Below are 19,831 nucleotides of genomic sequence, written 5' to 3' on the forward strand. Positions count from 1 at the left end.
ATCACCCATCTTATCGCGCTCATATCCTTGGACCTACAGTTATACTCCATACATGTTTTACTAAAGGTACATTGAATTTGTGTGGAAGTCACAAATGAATGTCAACGTTAATCAGCTAAAATGCTTTCAATTGTGGAAGAATTCACTACAGTTCCTTCGTATGAAACAGTTGTTTTTTTTCTTCATGCGTAAACTAAAATCCCAAGAGAGTACGTAACAATTGGAATAATTAACCTGGTTGACTCTCCATCACTGGAAGGTTTTAAGTCAAGGTATGGTCTAAAAGGTATGTTGTAGCTCAAAAAGAAATGATGGGCTTGATGCAGAAACTTTTGAGTGAGGTTGTATGACCTGGCTTGATTGTCATAATGGCTCCCTTTGGACCTTTTAAAAAAAAAATCTTTGAATAAGCATAATCTCTTTAGGCAAATATTTACAAATGTCTTGTTTTTAGTGTGGAAAACTCTTAATCCAAGCAAATATATTCTTCCCATGATACAGTAAATCTCTGGGCAATGTATATACCATTGTTTCCAAGTGGTGGTAACCTTTCAAGTGCAAACCCATTCAAATAAGCATGGTCACATTCGACATGTAAATGTTTGTATTCAATATGTTTAAAAATAACTGCAGAAGTTGAGAACAGTGGTTAGTGACATGTCAATAAAGCACATGTGCAAACAAACACCTACATAGTAATATTTTATGTTAACTTCCATACGCTTTATGTTCTAAGGGGAAAAATATATTGTATGATACACTGACATTGGCATTTCCTCGTCTGGGTAATCATCTGTTGCTGTGTAAAAATGTGATGATGATGATAATAATAGCTTTCTTTTTCCATAAGGCTCAGTATGACAATGAGATCCTTCCTTTTGTTGGGGAAAAGAAAAGTGAATGGATGTTTTTCCACTTGTCCATATTTGATTTCTATGCTGACATGCTACAAAAAGAACCAGTTCTAAATCTTTGTTATAAGAACATTTGATGGTTCCCCCCCATAAGTATTTAGTGCACATCCTCAATCATACACTGAATAATCTGTGATTTAGAACCTGATCCAATTGTGTAGTACTTTGCTTTTCTTACTACGCTCATCAGCCTCTAAAATCTGACTAATCTTTACATCAGTATTAGAACATGTCTGTGGACTGAAGGATGGTCTAGTGGTTCAGTCACTGAACGAGACTGCATGGGTTCAGTTCCTGGCTGTGTGACAGCCTTCTTATGTGATCATGGGCAAGTCGGATTGGGTATGTCTACAATGGACGTGGCAGCAAGCCTCCCAACCCCAGAGGCTCAAGCGAACAGGTTTAAAATTTTGTTTTTTTTAAAAAAGAGTGTAGAGATTGTGGCTCAGGCTCTCAAGCTCACCTGACCCCTTAGGCTTGAGAGCCTGAGCTGCAACATCCACATTGCTATTTTTAGCTCACTAGTTCAAGGCCCGCTAACGTGTGTCTGTCTACCTGGACTTGGAGGCTTGTTCTGCTGTAGTGTAGGTATAGCCTTAATTTCTCTGGGCCTTACTTCCCCATTTTTAAAACAAAGATGATACTTTCCTACTTCACAGTAGTGTTATCAGGATAAACTATTGTTTACCTAGTGCTGAGACATTACTGTTGTTGGGGGGACCTCTAAGAAAGACTTTTTAAATGATTATTCCCAATAGATGCTGACATTGATTTAAATCATTTCTCTTTTATGTAGGTTTATGGTATTGCAATCTGAAGTTGAAAATTCATTGGTGAGATTTCTGAAAATGAGACAAAGCTTAACAAGTTTACAGGTGTGTCTCTACTGGCATTAATTTTCTTAATATACTTCAAAAAGAAACTAGAAAAGAATGAAATCTTATATACAGTATTCTTTGAGATTTAAAGGAGAGAAAAGAAAGCTTTTGACCAGAAAATCATTGAGACACAAATATAGAAGCTGACAATACCATTTAATTTTTTTCCCAAGTCACTTTTCAAAGTACATTGGCACAACGAGTTTTTTATTCATAGAGTCCAAGGCCAGAAGAGACTATTGTGATCATCTGGTCTGACCTCCTGTATGACACAGGAAAATCTTTGCTTGTCCAGGATTTGAATCTGGGACAAATCCTGCAGCGAAAGCAAAATTTATACCTCTATACCAATGAGCCAAAAGGTCTGTTTTTAACTTGTATCCCTGTGTCTAGGTTGTATAGAAATTATACTATGGAAGGTCACTACTAAGTAGCATTGACAGAGTCATAAATTATTGCTGCATAGATTTCATTAGAGCATAATAATGGTCCATCTAGCTTGTCTTCTGATTGTGGCCAGTGGTTCAGGGAGAATGAACAGAACTGGGCAATTATCAAGTGATTCAGCCCTTGTCATCCAGTCCTAGCTTCTGGCAGTCCTACTCTTGTATGTAAGGACTTGAAAATTAAACATCTATTTGTGTTGAAGTCATCATACTATTAAATTCATTGTTAATATGTCAACTTTTGATGATGTCTATTTATCACACACAATATTGTTATTCATATTCTCATACTGAATAAATTCATGACAAAGTTCTCTTGTGTTCTTCAGTGTCCTCAGAAATAATTCAGCATATTCAAATTGTTTTATTTTACTTACACATGTTGTTACATACACACTGTTGTTTCAAAAAGACTTATTTAGATTGACATCCTGGCACTATTTTTGAAATTCTTTAATTAAAGATTTTCAATTTTGCTTTTACAAATATGTTTAAAAATAAAATCTTGGCCTTTCTAATGAAATTGATACAATGAGGATTTTTAGATTTATTATTAAAGTTGAAGACCATATGCAAGAGATTCTTAAAAACTGATAGATTTTCTTTCTTTACTAACGTATTAAGGCAAATTTATACATGTACTAGAATTTTTTTTCTGGGGATCAGGTGTGAATCTCTTTATTTAAAAAGCTGAAGATATATAAATGAAGCAAACATAACAGGAGTTTTCAAATAATGTTTTCAAAAATACACAAGTTCCATTTTCAAAAGTGACCTACTTACTAAGTCCCACTATCTTTCATTTACTTATGTTAGTTAGGTGCTTGTGAAAATGTTACCCTTTGCTGGAGTAGGTTGTTAATTATAAGTTGCATTGAAAATGTTTGTTAGACTGTTTTTGCAGTGTTGTAACTGTGTTGGTCCCAGGACTTTAGAGATGAAAGGGTGGGCGAGGTAATACCTGGAGAAGAGCTCTGTGTAAGCTCAAAAGCTTGTCTCGCTCACCAACTGAAGTTAATCCAATAGAAGATATTACTTCACCTACGTAGTATCTCTGTTAGTCTGTATAGCAATTTGTTGGTTTAGGAATAAAATTAATATTGTTTTTAATTCTACTTTCAGGCTTTAGAGGGCAGTAGAGAGCTTGAAAATATTTTTGGTGTCTCAGACTCATCCTGTAACTTGAAAGCTGAAGTGCAGAAGACCAAAGTGCTAAGTAAGCTTCAACAATTTTTATCTCTTTACTATAATTTGACAACTAACACGTGTCAGATTTTACACTAATTTTAAATTTTGCATGAATACAATCACTAATACTAAGTGCTATTGTAATACAAATAGAAGTTTTCATAAACAGTGTGCTAGTATTTGGTATTGTCTTTGTGCTTACATTACTAACCAGAGCAAGTATATTCAGGATAGGGCATAAGATTGCCAGGTCCAGGAGACTGATGTAAACAAGATGTCAAACCTACATGAACCTATAGCACCCTTTGTAGGCATGCATGCATTTCTGCTGACCGTAACAGGGAGAAGAACCATTCCTCTCATCTCTGAACTTGAGACAAAGTGCCATGTTATCATCAGAGGGAAAGATTAGAAGAAAAATAATGGGTGGGACATAAGCACTAATTTGAGACGTTGTGCTTGGGTTTTGCAGATTATTTTTTATTATGGTTTTTAGCCAACAATATATGTGCTGTTTTTATTATCCTTTTAAAAAATACATCTGCTGGGAGGGGGGGGTAAAGACGAGGTATCTTGTCTTTAACTGCTTTCATTAAAATCTTTAGAGTAAAATTTTCTTGGCCTTTAAATGTGTTTTATTCATTAGTGGCTCAAGCAGAAAAACAAAAGCTGCTGAAGAGGAGTAATGCAAAACATCCTGCCCGAGGTAATATTTATTTTTAAATTTGTTATCTAGCATCTGCTTTGATGGTTAATGTCTATCATTGGGTTCCTTTCAGTGACTTCCTTTTGAAAGTCTTCAAATAATCTTTAGCAAAGAACCATGTCAGATTTGTGTTTCCTTCCTATATATAGGCTAAACTAATTTTTCTTTTTTGTTCTTTGAAACTTCATGTTTCTTTTTAGCCTGATTAGTTGTATACAGAAGTTCCTATTTCAGAAACAATGCATGAGGAGGGCAGTTACATATTAGTATTGCATTGGGGCCTGATTGAAAGGCCACTGAAGTCAATCAGGCTCTTTAGCCTTTTTATTTATAAACATATCATCTACCAGTTGCTCCTTTTCATCCTCCGTTTTCCCTCGCACACCATTTTCTTTGCATCTTTTTGTGTCAGAGACCATCTCATCTTATCTAAATTTTGAGGTGACTAGTACACTCTTGAGGACATTGAAATACTAAATGTTACATCATTTCATAAGTTATTCTGATAGATACAAATCCTGATAGAATTGATTAAAAACGCAATTGAAACTGCAGTGGAAAAAGAATGCGTGTGTCCTAGGACACTAAAATGAATACCTTTGTAGGGTAGAGAAAGAGACGTGCTAAGAAGTTTCTAAATACAGAAAATGGAGAGTACAAAACAAAGAAATCGTGTGAACTGAGTTAGTTTTAATGTATTGTTGATTGGCGGCTTCCAAGCTTTCTGGTGAATGTTTCCAGCAACAGACCAGTGTAATCTTTAAGACGTGAAGAAGTGTCAATATATGACTATTGCAAATTTGTTCTGACTATACAACTTTGATGAGATGAGACTGACACCGTTTAAGGGAACTTCTTTTCTGGAAAGCACGTGGCACTTAATGTAGGAGGAAGCTTTGGAGCAGCAGCAGCCTCACCATCAGAGTAACCCACACTCCACTCTGGGAACCAGAGATTTACCATCTTGTCGCTGGGCCTTTTTGCTGATCCTGAAAGATGTTGTGGCTGGATCAAGTGAGGAAAGGGAACCAAAACAACAGTATCTATTTCCAAGGCTGTACCCTGAGCAACTTCCAAGATGGAAACCCCCTCCTTCGTGTCAGTTTTCACTCTTGTCTTTGTTAGGAGTCAGTGTGGCCTAGTGAATAGAACACTGGATTGGGACTTGGAGATCTGGGGGTCTGTCTCCAGCTCTGCCACTGATTGGCTGGGTGACCTTAGGCAAATCACTTCCCCTCTCTGTGCCTTATTTTCGTATCTCTAAAATAAGGATAATGATAGTGACCTCCTATTTAAGCACCTTGATGGAAAGCCCTATATAAGAGCTAGGTGGTATTATTAGTTCTGTCCTCTTTCTCTATTTGCTTGTTTTCTAAAAACAGTCTTGCTTAGCCAGCCAAAGTAAATATAACCTTGCCACTCTTGAGCACATCCAGTTTGGCAAGCTAAAAATGATTCCCGAGTGGCCTGATCACAATAAAAAATTCTCTACCCCCTATACTGGCCAAAGGGAAATAAGACGATCCTAGCCAATCATTTACCAGGCCCAGGAAAGTAGAGCTGGTGTCCAAGAGGAGCTAACTGGGTCACGTATCTGTGGTTTTCCATCAGCCAATCTGCAAGCAACAGAGAGAGAGATGCATTTTCCTGTCTCTTGTTATTCTATTTTCTTGTACAGTTGGTTTAGTTTAGGAAGAAACAGGATCAGACTTAAACTGCAAAGCCTGAGAGCTATACTATATGATTAATACTCTTTTCCCCCAACAAAACCATTTAATGCCATTTTAAAAAAACATCCAAGAAAGAATTTTTTGTTTTAAAATCTGTCTATAGAGAGAGAGGAAGAAGAGACTATAAAGGAATTTAATTTGAAGACTGACTTGGTTTATTAAAGTTACAAATTTTTTGCTTTTTCCTCCTCCTTTCTTTTTCTGTGTTTAATAAATAATAATGAATATCTTCTAATGTATACAACAAGCAAAACTGAATTCCTAGTAACAGGCCTTTGAACCCCCAAAACCTCTACCACATTCTGCAAATTCTAAACTTAAAAAAAAATCCATCTTTCTTGTAGCAAAGGTGTAAACAACAATCATGAATTTGAACAATAGCTGATCCATATCCAATAAAATATTTGAAGTGCATCTCATACTAAGAGCTTCTAGCATCTCTGTTCATTTCATAACTCAAGTATGTTGTCATTACAAAGTTTCTTTCAGATGTAAACAAACTTCCCTCTCTGTTTTTACCTGATGGAATTTAGGGAGACATGTAACAGACAGGTGTGATTGGAGTCTCACTAGGGGAGTAGTAATTTCTAATATCATGAAGGGTAAAGCCAGATAGGAACTCAGGTTCTTTGAGTTTCATGGACTTCTGAAATTCCTTGGTGGTGAAATAATCTGATGAAACACTGTAGCGATTAGTAGTCAGTCCACTACCACTGACCTCTACATGTGTTCTTCTTGCTTCTCCCCCCACCCCCCAACCCAATCAAGTACCCATTATTCTCTGATGGCAAATAAATGTGAGGGTAAGAGACTTGCTCTAAAGCCCATCAATTAATTAAAAATGTAGATAAGTGTAATTGAAAAAAATAAAAATGAGGGAATTTTTACTGTCCTATGTTGTAACTGCAAAGGAAGATTAACTTTTTGTCCACCATAAGTTGCAGCCAACAGAAACTGTTCCAGGTAGCAACATCAAATCAATGTGGATTGCCTCTGCTCAGCTGCAGATCCCTATACTTCCTGCTGTGTGGAATTCTCCTCCTATAGTGGAAAAAAATGAAATTCAAGACCGTCTTGCTTGCTCAGAGGAGACTAAGACAGAGAGAAAAGAAACAAGTTGCACCATATTTTTTGGTGGAATGTGATCATTTGTGCAAGCTGAGGTTTTGAAAAGCATGAGGGGAAGTCTGTGCTGCTATCTTCACAATGGTCCCCTGAGCCTCTTGGCCAGTGAAAACCAATGGAGAGCATCTTGGGCCATTGCTGACAGGCAGTTGGTGCCTCTCTTGTGGAATGCTTTCTAGCTGCTACAGTGAAACAAATGTATAGGCCCATTTGTGCTACAGAAACTAGCCTGTGCCAACTATCAAGCTCATTCGATGAGATTTTTCATCCTGAATCTGAATTCATTGTCTGAAAGTAGGGCAGAAGCATAGTTACCAGTTGTAACAAAGTTAGTAAACTTATTAAACTTTATCCATTTTCATACTGCTTCAACAAGGACTGAGCTTCATTGTGCTCTGTAAAAATATGGGAAAAAGAGGTGCAAAAAAAAGTGTGATAAAAGAAAGTATTTGGAGATATTTTTACTTTGCTCTTTTAGTTTTGGATGTGGTTTTTTCATAATTATTTTTAATTAGTTATGCCCAAGACTTGAAACCTATGACTATTCTGTGGCTTGATACACATGGAATGTCACATTATCATCACATGGTGAGGCATGAAATTTATTTACTTTACGTAAACAACCTCTGCCTAAAACAACTTAATCCAGAAAATTCCTTAGTCAATGGGCAGCATTATGTAGAACTCGGTACATCATTTTGTGTGATCGGCATAAAAAATGGCATCATTGTTTGTCCATGACTAGCATTTACAGTAAACAAAATGTTTTTGAATAAAATGTAAGCAAACTCTAGAGCAACTGCCAAGATATGAAATCTAGTCAGTTTGCTGCAGTCCAAAACATGCTTTGTGTGTGTGTTGAGAATAAATATATAGGTTGCACTATGCATATTTTAAAGAGCACTTGACAGTTTGAGCATTTAGAGGATTGACAATGATAAAATTCTAAACAGTGAAGCAGCTTCAGCTGGCAGTTACAAAATATTAATAGTTTCTCTACATTTCCTGTCAATAAAAACAATGTATCACTAAAGTGAGCATGAACCATGCCCATGAATGAGTCTGTTGAGGCGCAATAGAGTGTCTTCTGGCTAAAGAGTCCCAGAAGATCATATATTTACAGTATTAAGAAAAAGTATATTCAGAGCCTTAAGCTCTAGGCTATATTAAAATAGGAAAATGAGCCCATATTCCAGATACTCATCCTTGCAAAAAGTTGGGTAAATTTGGTATTTGTATTGCAATTACTCTTCCTCAGCACCAATAAGGAAGTTTTTCTTCCTACCTCTTTTTGTACAGGGCAATGGAACCAATTTCTGCCTCTCCTTGTACACACTCTTTAACAGTGTTGGTTTTCAGGTGAAGAAGTCAGTCTTTAACCAGATGAGTTTTCACTCAATCATATGGGAACAGGCAGTTACTGCTGTATGAGACATCAATCTAGGGCAGGGGTTGGCAGCCTCTGGCATGCGGCGGGAAGCTGCGGCCAGCACATCCCTCGGTCCACACCTCTTCCCACAGCCCCCATTGGCCTGGAGTGGTGAACCACAGCCAGTGGGAGCCGACCCCTAGTCTAGGGGGTTTCAAGGTTCTTGTTAGCCTTCACAGTCTTGCTGTGCCTCATATGATGGACGGTGCAGCTTTTTTTGGCTCTGGTTAGTTATACCTGATATACCAGAGGAGGCTGAGAAGAAGAAAATAACTACTCCTCTATGCTAGCAGTGCACCTTGCTCCAACTGGGTCTTTCGGTCACTCATGCAAAAATTCTCAAACATCATGCTCTCAACCATCAATTGCTACTAGACTACTGTTGCTCAAACTCACTGCCTCAACAGCAGCCAGAAAGAAGTTGCCTCTAGCAATGCAAGGTACTCAAGTAGGCAGCAATTGTACCCAAACAAGATTTATATCAGGAGACATGCTGTTGTCTTCCCAGATGTATTGACCATGCCAGGTGTTGGCCATCACCTTTGTGGAGGCTAAATATGTAGCTGGATAATTTTTGTTAAACCTAAAAGGCCTCTTGGGTTGGAGAGAGACCTTTAGTTAAAACCTCACCTTCACCACCAGTCAAGCTAAATTGTCTCAGATCCCTGTCTCATCTAAATCTTGTCTTTAAATACCGTCAGGTCACTCTTCAATGAAAGACAATTTCAGAGCGTGAACTCAGCTGCTAACGATGACCTTTGTTGAACAGTTTGAGAATTAAGGAGCCAAAACCAGCCTTCACCTTGATGAAGCAGAGAATCTGACTCTTATATTTCTGCATAAACAGCCTGTGGAAGAGTTGTCCAACCTTCTATTTTCAAGAAATAATCCCACCCTCTTGTATATAGTGAGTGTTTACAAACCTAAACTAGTTGGACGTCATCCTCCACTTACACACTAGACAATTAAGAACAAGCAAACTGTAAAAGGGATTTCTTTAGTAGACAAAGATCAGCTTCCCCTTCGTTTTGTTTGTTTGCATAGTTGAGTCATTAATGCTGTTCAGAGATTTTTGCTTGCACTGTCTGGATAAAAGCTGTTCCTTTGGCTAAGCTTGAATAGCGCTCTTTTCTCATTCCATCAAGTGTCCTCCTCCCCACATCTTGGAATTGTACTTATGGAAAAAATGTTGCCGTCTCCAGCGTATAGGGCCATCAAGTGTCTTGACCAGTGCCAAAATTCAGCAATGCCACTGAATTTTTAGTTAGGTTCAAGTGGTTGTCCTGGTTGAAGTGAGAAACTAACTTTGTCCATTAGAGAAGTACCACTGATGGGTAAGAGAGATTGTAGACAGTTTCTTTTGACCCAGAGTGTACTGTTTTTTCTCTCTTCATTGTTTTAAAAAAAAAAAAATCTTTCCCAGCAGGCTCTGGTTTTACCGTGTTGCATATGCACATTAGAGTGTAAATATAAAATACATTTTGAAATTTGGAAAGTGCGTGAGTCTGAGGTCAGAGACAGGAGCTTTTGGGGGAGTAAGTTACAAACCTCTCCAATGATTTAACGTCCTGTGCTATGCAGATGAAATATTAAGCTATTAACTATTGACTGACACAAATGCACGATACACACAGCTATAGACTTCAGACATATGTATATACTGGACTGTCAACTTACCATCTCTATGTGGGTATCATCAACCACATTGATTCATGAACTTTCACACCTTTGTTTATTCCCTATTTTCCTATCTACTTTTTTCAGAATCCATTTAAAAAAATAATCTGGCAGATCAAGGCTTTAGAGTATGAAGCTTAATGAAAAATTAAAAAGAACTACTGCTTCATTACAACATGAATATGTATAGCAACTCCTACATGACTATAAATACTCTATCTGTATTCTCCTGGGAATATAATTATTTTAAATAAAGAAACAGTTTGAACTCACTTAATAGCAACCTTATGTTTAAGAGGTGTAAATAACTTGCTATCCAGACATTACAAATATCCAGGTGCTCTATATGTGCTGATGACAACAAAATTGAAAAGAAAGACTGTAATAATTCTGACTGGTTTTCTCTGCAGAAGATATTGATTATTTGTGTGTGGTGAGAGATTTGGAAAATTCAATTAAAGGAGTTGTGCAAAGGTTTCATAAATTTTCCCTGTACAGCGTGTACACAGACATTGTTGTGTATTAAATCAATGCAGCACTTCACAATATATTTTCTTTGAAACATAAAAATAAATAACATTTAAACAGTTCTGCTTACTACAGAAACAAATTTTATTTTCTGTGAAGCATTTAGTCATGTGCTATCACTGACTCATACACATTTGCCAGCTGTAACAAATTTTATAGACATTTTCTCCAGAGACATAGCTCATATACTATGAATTTTTAAATGAGCAAATGGTGAAGAAGGGATGTCAGCAATATAAAAATTGATCAGTTAAAAGATAAAAGCATAAGTAAAGAGATTTGTATGGTAGTCTTAATAGGTTTTATTAAATAAAAATACTATAAAAAGACAGTAATGAATAGACTGAAGGTTTTAACTGTAGTTGAGGTGGAGAAAAATTATTCTGGCACATTTAGTAGAAGATTGGTTTTATAGCACCTGACAGGTGAACATTTTTTTCTCTCTCCTTTTTAGATGTGTAAATGTTTCAGAGCAGGCCAATTTAGTGGTGGGGCCAGGGGGAGGAACGGGAGACAGACATTGCAAAGATCCTGCCCTTTTGCTATACTTGTGGAGTGGGAGAGGGAAGGCTCCTGGGAACTTCTGCCATACCACAGAAAAAGCAGGGCAGGATTTGTACCTAGTATTCAGGCAACTATCATGCATGCCTGTGCACTGAAACTCCAAGGACTTTAGTTTAGGGTATCATGTCCAGTCCCCTATTCCAGCTGGTGTGTGTGCTGCAGAGAGCAGCATCTGCTAGCTGGGGGCTGTTACTGGAGCAGAGAGTGATAATCCTCCCATCTCTGCATTTCTGGCCAACTTCAGAGAATTCTGCGCTGGCCGATGGATTTTCAACACTGGGTAACATTTCTTCTAGCTGCACTGACCAAGACAGGATTTGACCTTAGTGAAGGTTAGGTAAATTTTGTTAGGTTTGTATTTATTAAAAGGGGTGGGGGGAGAATCATAATTAAGATGTATGTCTGTAAAGGTGCTGACGATTATGAAAGAGTGCTGCTTCATTGTTATGTTTTGAGTCATAGCTTTTAAGGCCAGAGGGGACCACTAGATCATCTAGCCTGATCTCTGGTGTATCACAGGCCACCAGCACCACCCCACACCTGCACACAAAACCCAACATCGGAAATGAGACTAAAGAAAATGAGGCCCCCAAGAGACTAGACTATTATGTTCCACAGGCAGAGAAAGGATGGACCTGATCATCTTGTGAGCATCACAAAGAAGAAAAATTCAAACTTAGGACAGGTATAGTAAGTCACATGAGCATCTGTGCAGTTTATAATAGGTCATATTATTTGTTGGCTATTTAAATACGTAACCCTTAATACTATGTGTTTAAAGAAAACTATAATACAGATATTTTTTCAAAGATGTTAGAGTGAAAGTTCTTAGAAAAAGCTCACTAATGAATGCAGTTTAAGTCTAACCCAGGGTGAGTTAGCTATTCTGTCAAGGTACTTTTTCAGACTGTGTGACTTGTATCTCTTTGCACTGGTGGATTTCTCATGCAATTACTTGCACTTGGGCAAATAAAGAGTTATTACAAGGATTTTTTATTCAGAAATCACAGTTAGCACAAAGAAACCAGCAGTTTAGAAATAGACTGATTTAATATTGATCACTGTATTACTGTCAGTTACTCCACCATACAATCTGTGATGTCAGTTATTTCCCTATTCTAAATACAGGTAACTGTCAGTAGAATTTTGTTTTTTAATGGCTCCTTGTGTAAACAGCAAAATTTATTTAGTGGGTAGAAGCCTAAATAAAGATAAACATGGTGCAAAGACACACTGGATGCATTTTTTATGAAATGACTTTATCAAACCTAGATTAGGCCAAAATTCCTTGGCAAATTTGGCCCAGACCCAGGCACCATTTTGGAAAGTCCATTGCTTATACTCTTTCACTGGGCTGCTGGGGCAGGCATCCTGAGCCTTGCTGGCAACAGCCAAACTGGGAATGTTGGGCCTTCATGTGTGTGCACTCTTCCCCTGCACCCTTTGTAAAGGTGGAGCCTTAATCTGCGAAAGATGGTAGGTGTAAGCATGTGCACACTAAGGATGGATCACTTGATTGAGCTATTCCTCTCAGTCATGCAGGGACCAGCTACGTCCCTGCTGCCCTAGATCATGTATCACCAAAGCCTACCCAACTGGATGTAAACAGAAAAGAAAATACCCAAACAGTACTTAAACTGTGCAGTAAATTATAGGGGGGCGGGGGGGGGGGTGTGCTACTGAAACCTAGAGTAAGGTGGAAACCCACTGAAAGCAAATACTACTTATGCAGGGCTAACCTAAGGTGGAAAATATAGGGGGAAAGTATCTCCTGAATGTGAATGTGGTCATATCTAATCTTGTGCGTTTCTGAAGCTAATACAGTCAGGTTCCATCAATTCTCATCAAGTTTGGCTGAAACAGACCGTGAAGGCCTAACAGCCTTCCACCCATGATCTCTGCATTTCCCCTTCTTCTCTCCCTTTTCATTCTCACACAATGCGAGTGACGGCCAGATGTTCCAGCCATACATGATCTTGAGCTCACTCTGACTGGCTCATTGCCCGAAATAAGGACAGAAACAAAATCTGCAGAATCCTTAGCACATAAAATGCAGCAACCCCGATCCTGTTACAGGCCTCAGATCTAAACTTTGCTCAGCTGCAGTAATCCTGTGACAAAGTGACTCACCAGTCAATGCGCTGCACTGGGCCTGTGTGGCCTTGTAGGATTTTTTTGTCTTCATAGCTCAGCTGGCCAGGTCCACAGGTGGTTCCCTTCATCTTGTGACTCGGCCCTCTGGCAAGGTCATATTTAGTCTCACCCCTTTTGGAGTACACGCAAAGCCCCACAACCTCACATCAGGTCAGTGGCCTGTATCTAGGCCCAATAGTGCTACTGTGTCGGCTCTTCACGCTCACCTCTTTGGTGACATTGTAGCGGAACCCAGGCCCAGGCACCCTGCAACCAGTTAAAGTCTGTCTTGTCAGACTTCTTGTTTCTTCCCTGGGCTATTTCTTGCATTAGCCTGCTGTCTTTTCGGGGAGCTTGCATTCTCAGTAAGGGTCTGCCCTATGGCCAGACCCCTGATCCCAATTCCCAGTGTAACAGAAATAAAGAGTGGCACCAGCCCTTCTGTCCTGCATGGTCCTTCAGCCATCTGTATTACTGCTCCATGTTCACAGGCTACCAAAGGCAGCTTGTTCCTCTTGAGGAGCTAAGAATGAGAGGTCTGTCCCCTTTTGGGGCTAGGAAGTTCTGAGCTAGGTTTCTCCCTTTCAGACTCCTCCTCTAAGTCTGGCATACTTCTTTTAACCCATTCTTGTCTAGAGCAGGGTTTGTATACCCCATCACAAGGTGTGTCTACGCCAGCGCTGGAGGTGTAATTTCCAGCTCAGGTAGACATACCCATGCTAGTTCTGACTGAGCTAGCGTTCTAAAAGCAGAAGGGTAGCTGTGGCGGCACAAGCAGTGGTACAAGCAAACTGCCAATTCTGTCCAAGGCACATATGCACACTGTTAGCCCGGCCTGAGGCTCACGCTGCCACAGCTATACTTCTAGTTTTAGCATGCAAACACAATCAGTGAGTGCAGGTCTGGCTACCTGAGCTGGCAGCAATGCAGACATACCCACAGACCACTAAGTGACAGGCAGCAGCATTCCAGACCACCCTTAGGCCCCAGCCCTGCCTCTGCTATATCTTTTCCATAAGGCCACCTGTGCTAGTTCTACCCTGTTGTGGGATTCCCTTAGAGTAAGAGAATCCCCAAGAAAGTGGTAACTTCACCCTTCCAACAGGGGGTGGAACAGGAAAGGGGGAACAGGAAATCTTGCCCACTGTGCCCCATATGTAAAATATCCACAGGCTATAAGACTTTGCTTAATATTGTCTGTGCATCTGTATTTAATTTAAGATTCCACCCAAACAATTTAATCCTAGATTGCAGAAGCATATAAAAAAACAAACAGTTCTATTCTCTCTATCTGTCAATATTTCCATTCAAGCCCTGATAGAATACACATTAAATTACTGTAGCTCTTAATTTTACATTTCCTGGTGTATATCCAAACTTTTACTTATATATATAAAAACAATGTATGTTTAACTGGTCAGAGTTAAGTAATGGAATCATGAAAATGTAAATAGCAAATCATACATTGTAGAAGCTGCAGCTTACAATATTGACAAATTATGAACTCTGGAATATTTTACTTTAGCAGCATGTTGATTTTGAGATTTTTATTTTACAAATAAATGATGGTTCACAAACCATCATTCTGTTTGTGAACATTTGGTTTTGTTTCATCCACAGAACATGTACAATCTGGTAACAGCTATGAATTCCTTAAATCCCTCATTAACTGAGGTAAGCAAGCTTTCCCACTTCAGTGTTTGACTACACAAACTAATGTTTACAATTAACAGTAATTATGAGGACTGAATTTATTTGAACATTTTCAGAATGATCATAGGTACAAATGTGCATGATCAGATTGTCATATTTTGATCTGAAGACAGTTGCTGCTCATAAATGTAATACCTCAGTAATAACAAACAAATCTACTTCTTAACATTTCTGCTGATTTGCTGTGCAAATTGGTTCCTATTGAACCTATAGAAAGCTATCATACTGAAGACTATTACAGGAGGATTTCTCCAAGTCACCAAAGTCAGGTGATAACTAGAAGGTTTTTCAAATATTTCACACTTGAATAGGCACATGTGACCAAAGGAATAAGAGAATTTAAGTGCCAGAACAGGTTATACCTTCTTAGATATTATGGGAGACTCTTCTAATGAGCTGCTTCAAAGAGGATGGCCTGCCCCTGTACTGGACAAATAGATTTTCTATTCTGTTCTATTCCTGACGCCTATGCTGCTCGGGAGACATTGCTGTCCATTGTTTGAGCAGTAATGCCATCTCCTCGGCTCAAAGGGGCAATAGGAGGGTTTGTGTAGGGAACCATTTCCAGTTGACATTGCCACTTCCCTATGGCCTCCTCACGTATATCAGCAAAGTCCTGTGTTTGCTGCTAGCCTATTTTTCAATTCTCTTTTTTGTGGCAGTGTGTTAACAATTTACTGTTTGCACTTTCTGGATAAAATTTCCTTTTAACAAAGTTCCTTTCTTTCTCTAATTTCATTTAAGACAGATATGGCACCTCTCCCAGCTGCTCACCTATTGTTTTATACTCTATTTTGTGCCATTCACACTGGTGAGATAACAGAAGCCACAAGGCAAGCTTTGTGGGTGCTTAATTTCTGTTATTCCATTGGATGCTTCACCCTGTTCCAGTGACATAAGCAAAAGCCCAACTAGAGACTGACCCTGTCAATCAGCAAAACACCACTTATGCATAAGAAAACTGTCTGCTCAGGGTGTCATGTTTCACATTCTTTTCAGACATATTTTCATCTTTAGATATAGAGACTTAGCTGCAGATTAATTGGGATGGATGGAAGGTATCAGCATATAGCCCTCTTTAGAAAGTCAGTTTATTCTGAATATTCATAATACAGTATGAAGAAGGGAGAGTTGGCTCACAGATATTCACAGAATGTGTATATTTAAAAAAAGTAAAATGCCACAAATCTACAGTGTAACTTTGAATCATGTCTTCACTGTTCAGTCTTTCTAATAGGTAGCCAGTGATATCAACCTCTGTCAATTGTTCCTAGTAAAGGCATATTTACCTTTTCCTGCTTTTATTGTGTTCTTGTGTAAGTGACAAACATACAGTTCATTCATTTTCTTACTATAAAAAGGCCCATAGTAAATCTGCTGATGGTGAAAAAGCTTTCTGCGGTTGGCAATATTAGATTGTCCGCTTTGATTTTCAACAGTACCAGGAGAACTAATTATGAATAAAAAACACCCTTTTATCTTCTACCATCAAAAACATTTTACCCCAATGTAAGAGAAACACAGAATTGTTCATTTTCTGTTGTATTATGTGTTTTTACATAATGAAGTTAGGGATAGGCAGATATGTTATTGTGAGCAGTAGGCATATGGTAAAGTTGTCTAATTAAGTCTTATTTCAGTCATTCTTTTAACCCCACAGGCACTATGTGAAAAATGCATTCCATATCAACACAAAGTTCTACATCTGCTTTATTGTACTTAAAAGGAGAGAAGAAATGCCTGTAAATCTATCTCCCCAGCAAATACCAATTAAGGATTGCTCATTGCACAAGGCAGGTGCATATCTAGATAAAATTTCTGGTATCTAATTTAAACTTTACAATGTGCACAACCAGATAATCTCAATGTAAATAATTCATTTCTTCATGGCTCTTTTATGCATGTTTATGTACTACAAGCTGATCTAGATTTACTGCTGTACAGAGTATAAACTTCTTTTGCTACGTGCAGTTATTACAAACAATAGTTGTGCTGCCTTGGTGTAAAGGCTGTAATATGTTTTAGCATTGAGCAGGAAGACGCTGAATGTTTAAGGATGAATACTGATTCCCAGGCCTTCAAAGAGACTGAAAATTTCACAGTAATGATATGCTCCATCTCTAGGAATGGGTGCCAGTTTTACCATGAGCAGCAATGACAATTTGTAGGGTTTTGTTTATTGCAGTTCATCAGCCCACCCAAAAGTTGAGATGTTATATAAGATAAGTTGCAGCAGTTCCATGGCATTTTCAGCAAATGCTGACATACTCCAAACGGAGTGTTTGCAAATATTTTATTTTTTTGGTTGATTGTGATCAAATAACCTGGTAAATTACATTATGGTAGGAGTTCATTCTGAATACTCAACAAATCCAATTTGTTTTCAGCTAGATAGCAGACAGTTAGGTTCCCTAACCCAGGGCCATATTTATACTGCATAAGTGGATGCTATTGACTTCAATGAGAATGTTTGTGGAGTAAGGCATAACTGAACATTAGTAAAGGTGTCCGAGGCGGGCCCTCACTGTTTACATGCATGTACTTAGAGAATGATTATGTGCTTCATTTAGTCTAGTGTACATACTTAGTACAAGGGAAGAGTTGGCGTAAAAATGGGTTTGCTATTGTTTCGGCCATCCTTTGCCTATTTCTGATTACTCTGAAAACTCTCCACATTTAGCCAGAGTTGCCAAATTTGTAAAGGCTGCTGTGGCCTCTCTTGTGTGTTGGGTAGAAAGTACAGGAGATGTACAAAAAAAAGTGCAGGAGTCTCACCATTGTAGAGTAGTGCTTCTCAAACCAGGAGGCGACTAGCATTTTACAACTGAAGTTTTGAGTTAGACAAAGCTAAAATGATGAGTGGTGCAGAGATGTTGCCAGCTTTGTATACTCTACAACCGCTCCGTAAATGTAGATATTTTAAAAGTAGCAGAAACATCCCTTTTTAGTAGATATGCAACCTGATCCAAAAAGGCATTTGGTGTGCAAATAGAACACAGAATGTCTTAAGTTAGACAAGGGACAGTCAGCAACTAATGTCAAGTTAATAAATTATTTTTATCTTGACCCCATAATGTCAGAATAACCAAGGTTAGCAATTTTTTTATTAAGGAAAACAGAAAATTCCGGGCTGAATGGGGAAAAAGATTTAAGGTCTTGCCCCAGATATTACTCTTAACTATGTGTACCTTAATGTTGTTAAAGCCGTTACTGTTTCTTTGACCTCTTGGTATACTTAGCTTTTGCCTTTCAGAAACAGCTGGGTCTGCTAAGAACCATTTCCCAATTCTACACAAGGTAGATCAGATGACTCTCGCTTTATCACCCTTGGAGGCCATCTGAAGGACAAAGAAAAGAGATACACACAAAACTAATGTTTTTATATGGTGGGGAACACTTGGCCGTAATCTTGTGATGAATACAAGACAGAAGAGGCTAACTGAAATGTGAAACTATTCCACTTTCTTCCATCTTAGTTGGATGTTTTACATTCTTTTATTGAAAATAGAGGTTCACTACATTGCTTTAACTTATGGCAGTGTTTCACAAGTTTATTTGAGCAAAATTCTCAAAATCATGGTGGACTCTTTCTATGGCTGATACACGTAACTACCCACTCCTTTTTAAAAGAGAAAAGATTTTACTGTGGATGGAAATTTTGCATGCCTTACACATGGGTAATTATCATGATAGCACCCTCTCAGAAGAATGTTAAATGTTTATGGAAAGTTTACAGTTACAGCTTGGAATAAATTCTCATACACTAAGTCAAGTGCTGTCTGTCTACATATATAATTGCAGTTCAGTAATGCCTTATATGTTAAGTGGAATGTTTTACCTCCTACAAAATAAAGCTGCCTTCTAGAAGTGCTGGTAATTACTTGTTGACAAGATTAAGACAAGTTGTTTCACCAACAAATACACTGCCTCTTTTAATTAAAGAAATGTAAACTCAGTGGGTAGAAACTTCTTTTTAGTGATCTCGTAATTCATACATGGGGAAGTAAGTTCATAGAACACCTGCTACATACATTCATGTCTTATGCTACACACCAGAGACAGCTCTGGAATATTTTAATGTCAATGAGACTTTGGTATTTTGCTCAGAGTAATCAGGTTAATATGGGAATGCCCTTAAACAAGGATGGTTCATCCTTTCATGTGTGCCCAATCTGATTTCAGCTACTAGGCTGTATCTATCTCCAGTGATACCAGCTCAAGGGCTCTTTTCCCCCCATTCAGTCCTACTGTGCTGTATAATTACATTAATTAGTTTGGATTCTCTGAGCTGCTAATACACTGTGCAGAGTGCCATTCAGATAAAGAAGGATAACAAGTAGCTCAGTCTGGAAGTTATTCTACAGCAATGTGTAGCAGAATCCACTAGCTCCTTGTTTCACAAGTATGCTAGGGTAGCTCAGCTTCCATTTTAGTATAATTAAGTTTTTGTGGTTTATATAAAACCTTTTTATTTTTTAAATACTAATTTAAAAGACACTTATCCAAGGCTTTTGGGGCCTTAACACAACATCAATGCAATAAAATCCTAGAAGCATTGATCACTCAGCCAAAGATGAACAGTATAAACTCAGGGCTTGGCTACACTCACACTTTACAGCGCTGCAACTGGGGTGTGAAAAAACACCCCCCTGAGCGCTGCAAGATACAGCGCTGTAAAGCGTCAGTGTAATCAGGGCAGCAGCGCTGGGAGCCCGGCTCCCAGCGCTGCACGCTACACCCGTAAGGGATGTGGTTTACATGCAGCGCTGGGAGATCTCTCTCCCAGCGCTGCTGCTCTGA

The 19,831-nt window shown here is 38.5% G+C and overlaps 1 protein-coding gene across 3 annotated transcripts in view; it reads left to right on the forward strand.

Annotated features, from left to right (window-relative positions):
• The window catches only part of ITGB3BP (integrin subunit beta 3 binding protein), a 54,034-nt gene extending 35,049 nt beyond the window's left edge, over positions 1-18,985 (forward strand). For 2 of the 3 annotated variants that reach the window (XM_030572293.1, XM_030572294.1), the window contains exons 5-9: positions 1,711-1,789; positions 3,361-3,454; positions 4,073-4,132; positions 14,939-14,992; positions 16,692-18,985. In XM_030572293.1, the coding sequence (XP_030428153.1) occupies positions 1,711-1,789; positions 3,361-3,454; positions 4,073-4,132; positions 14,939-14,991 (286 nt within the window). In that variant the 3' untranslated portion in view covers position 14,992; positions 16,692-18,985. Of the gene's footprint in view, positions 1-1,710; positions 1,790-3,360; positions 3,455-4,072; positions 4,133-9,117; positions 10,840-14,938; positions 14,993-16,691 lie in introns of those variants that run through there. The other variant, XM_030572295.1, reaches the window with a different exon arrangement.
• Positions 18,986-19,831: the final 846 nt, after the last annotated feature.

The sequence above is a fragment of the Gopherus evgoodei genome, chromosome 8, assembly GCF_007399415.2.
Source record: "Gopherus evgoodei ecotype Sinaloan lineage chromosome 8, rGopEvg1_v1.p, whole genome shotgun sequence".
NCBI classification, from domain to species: Eukaryota; Metazoa; Chordata; order Testudines; family Testudinidae; genus Gopherus; species Gopherus evgoodei.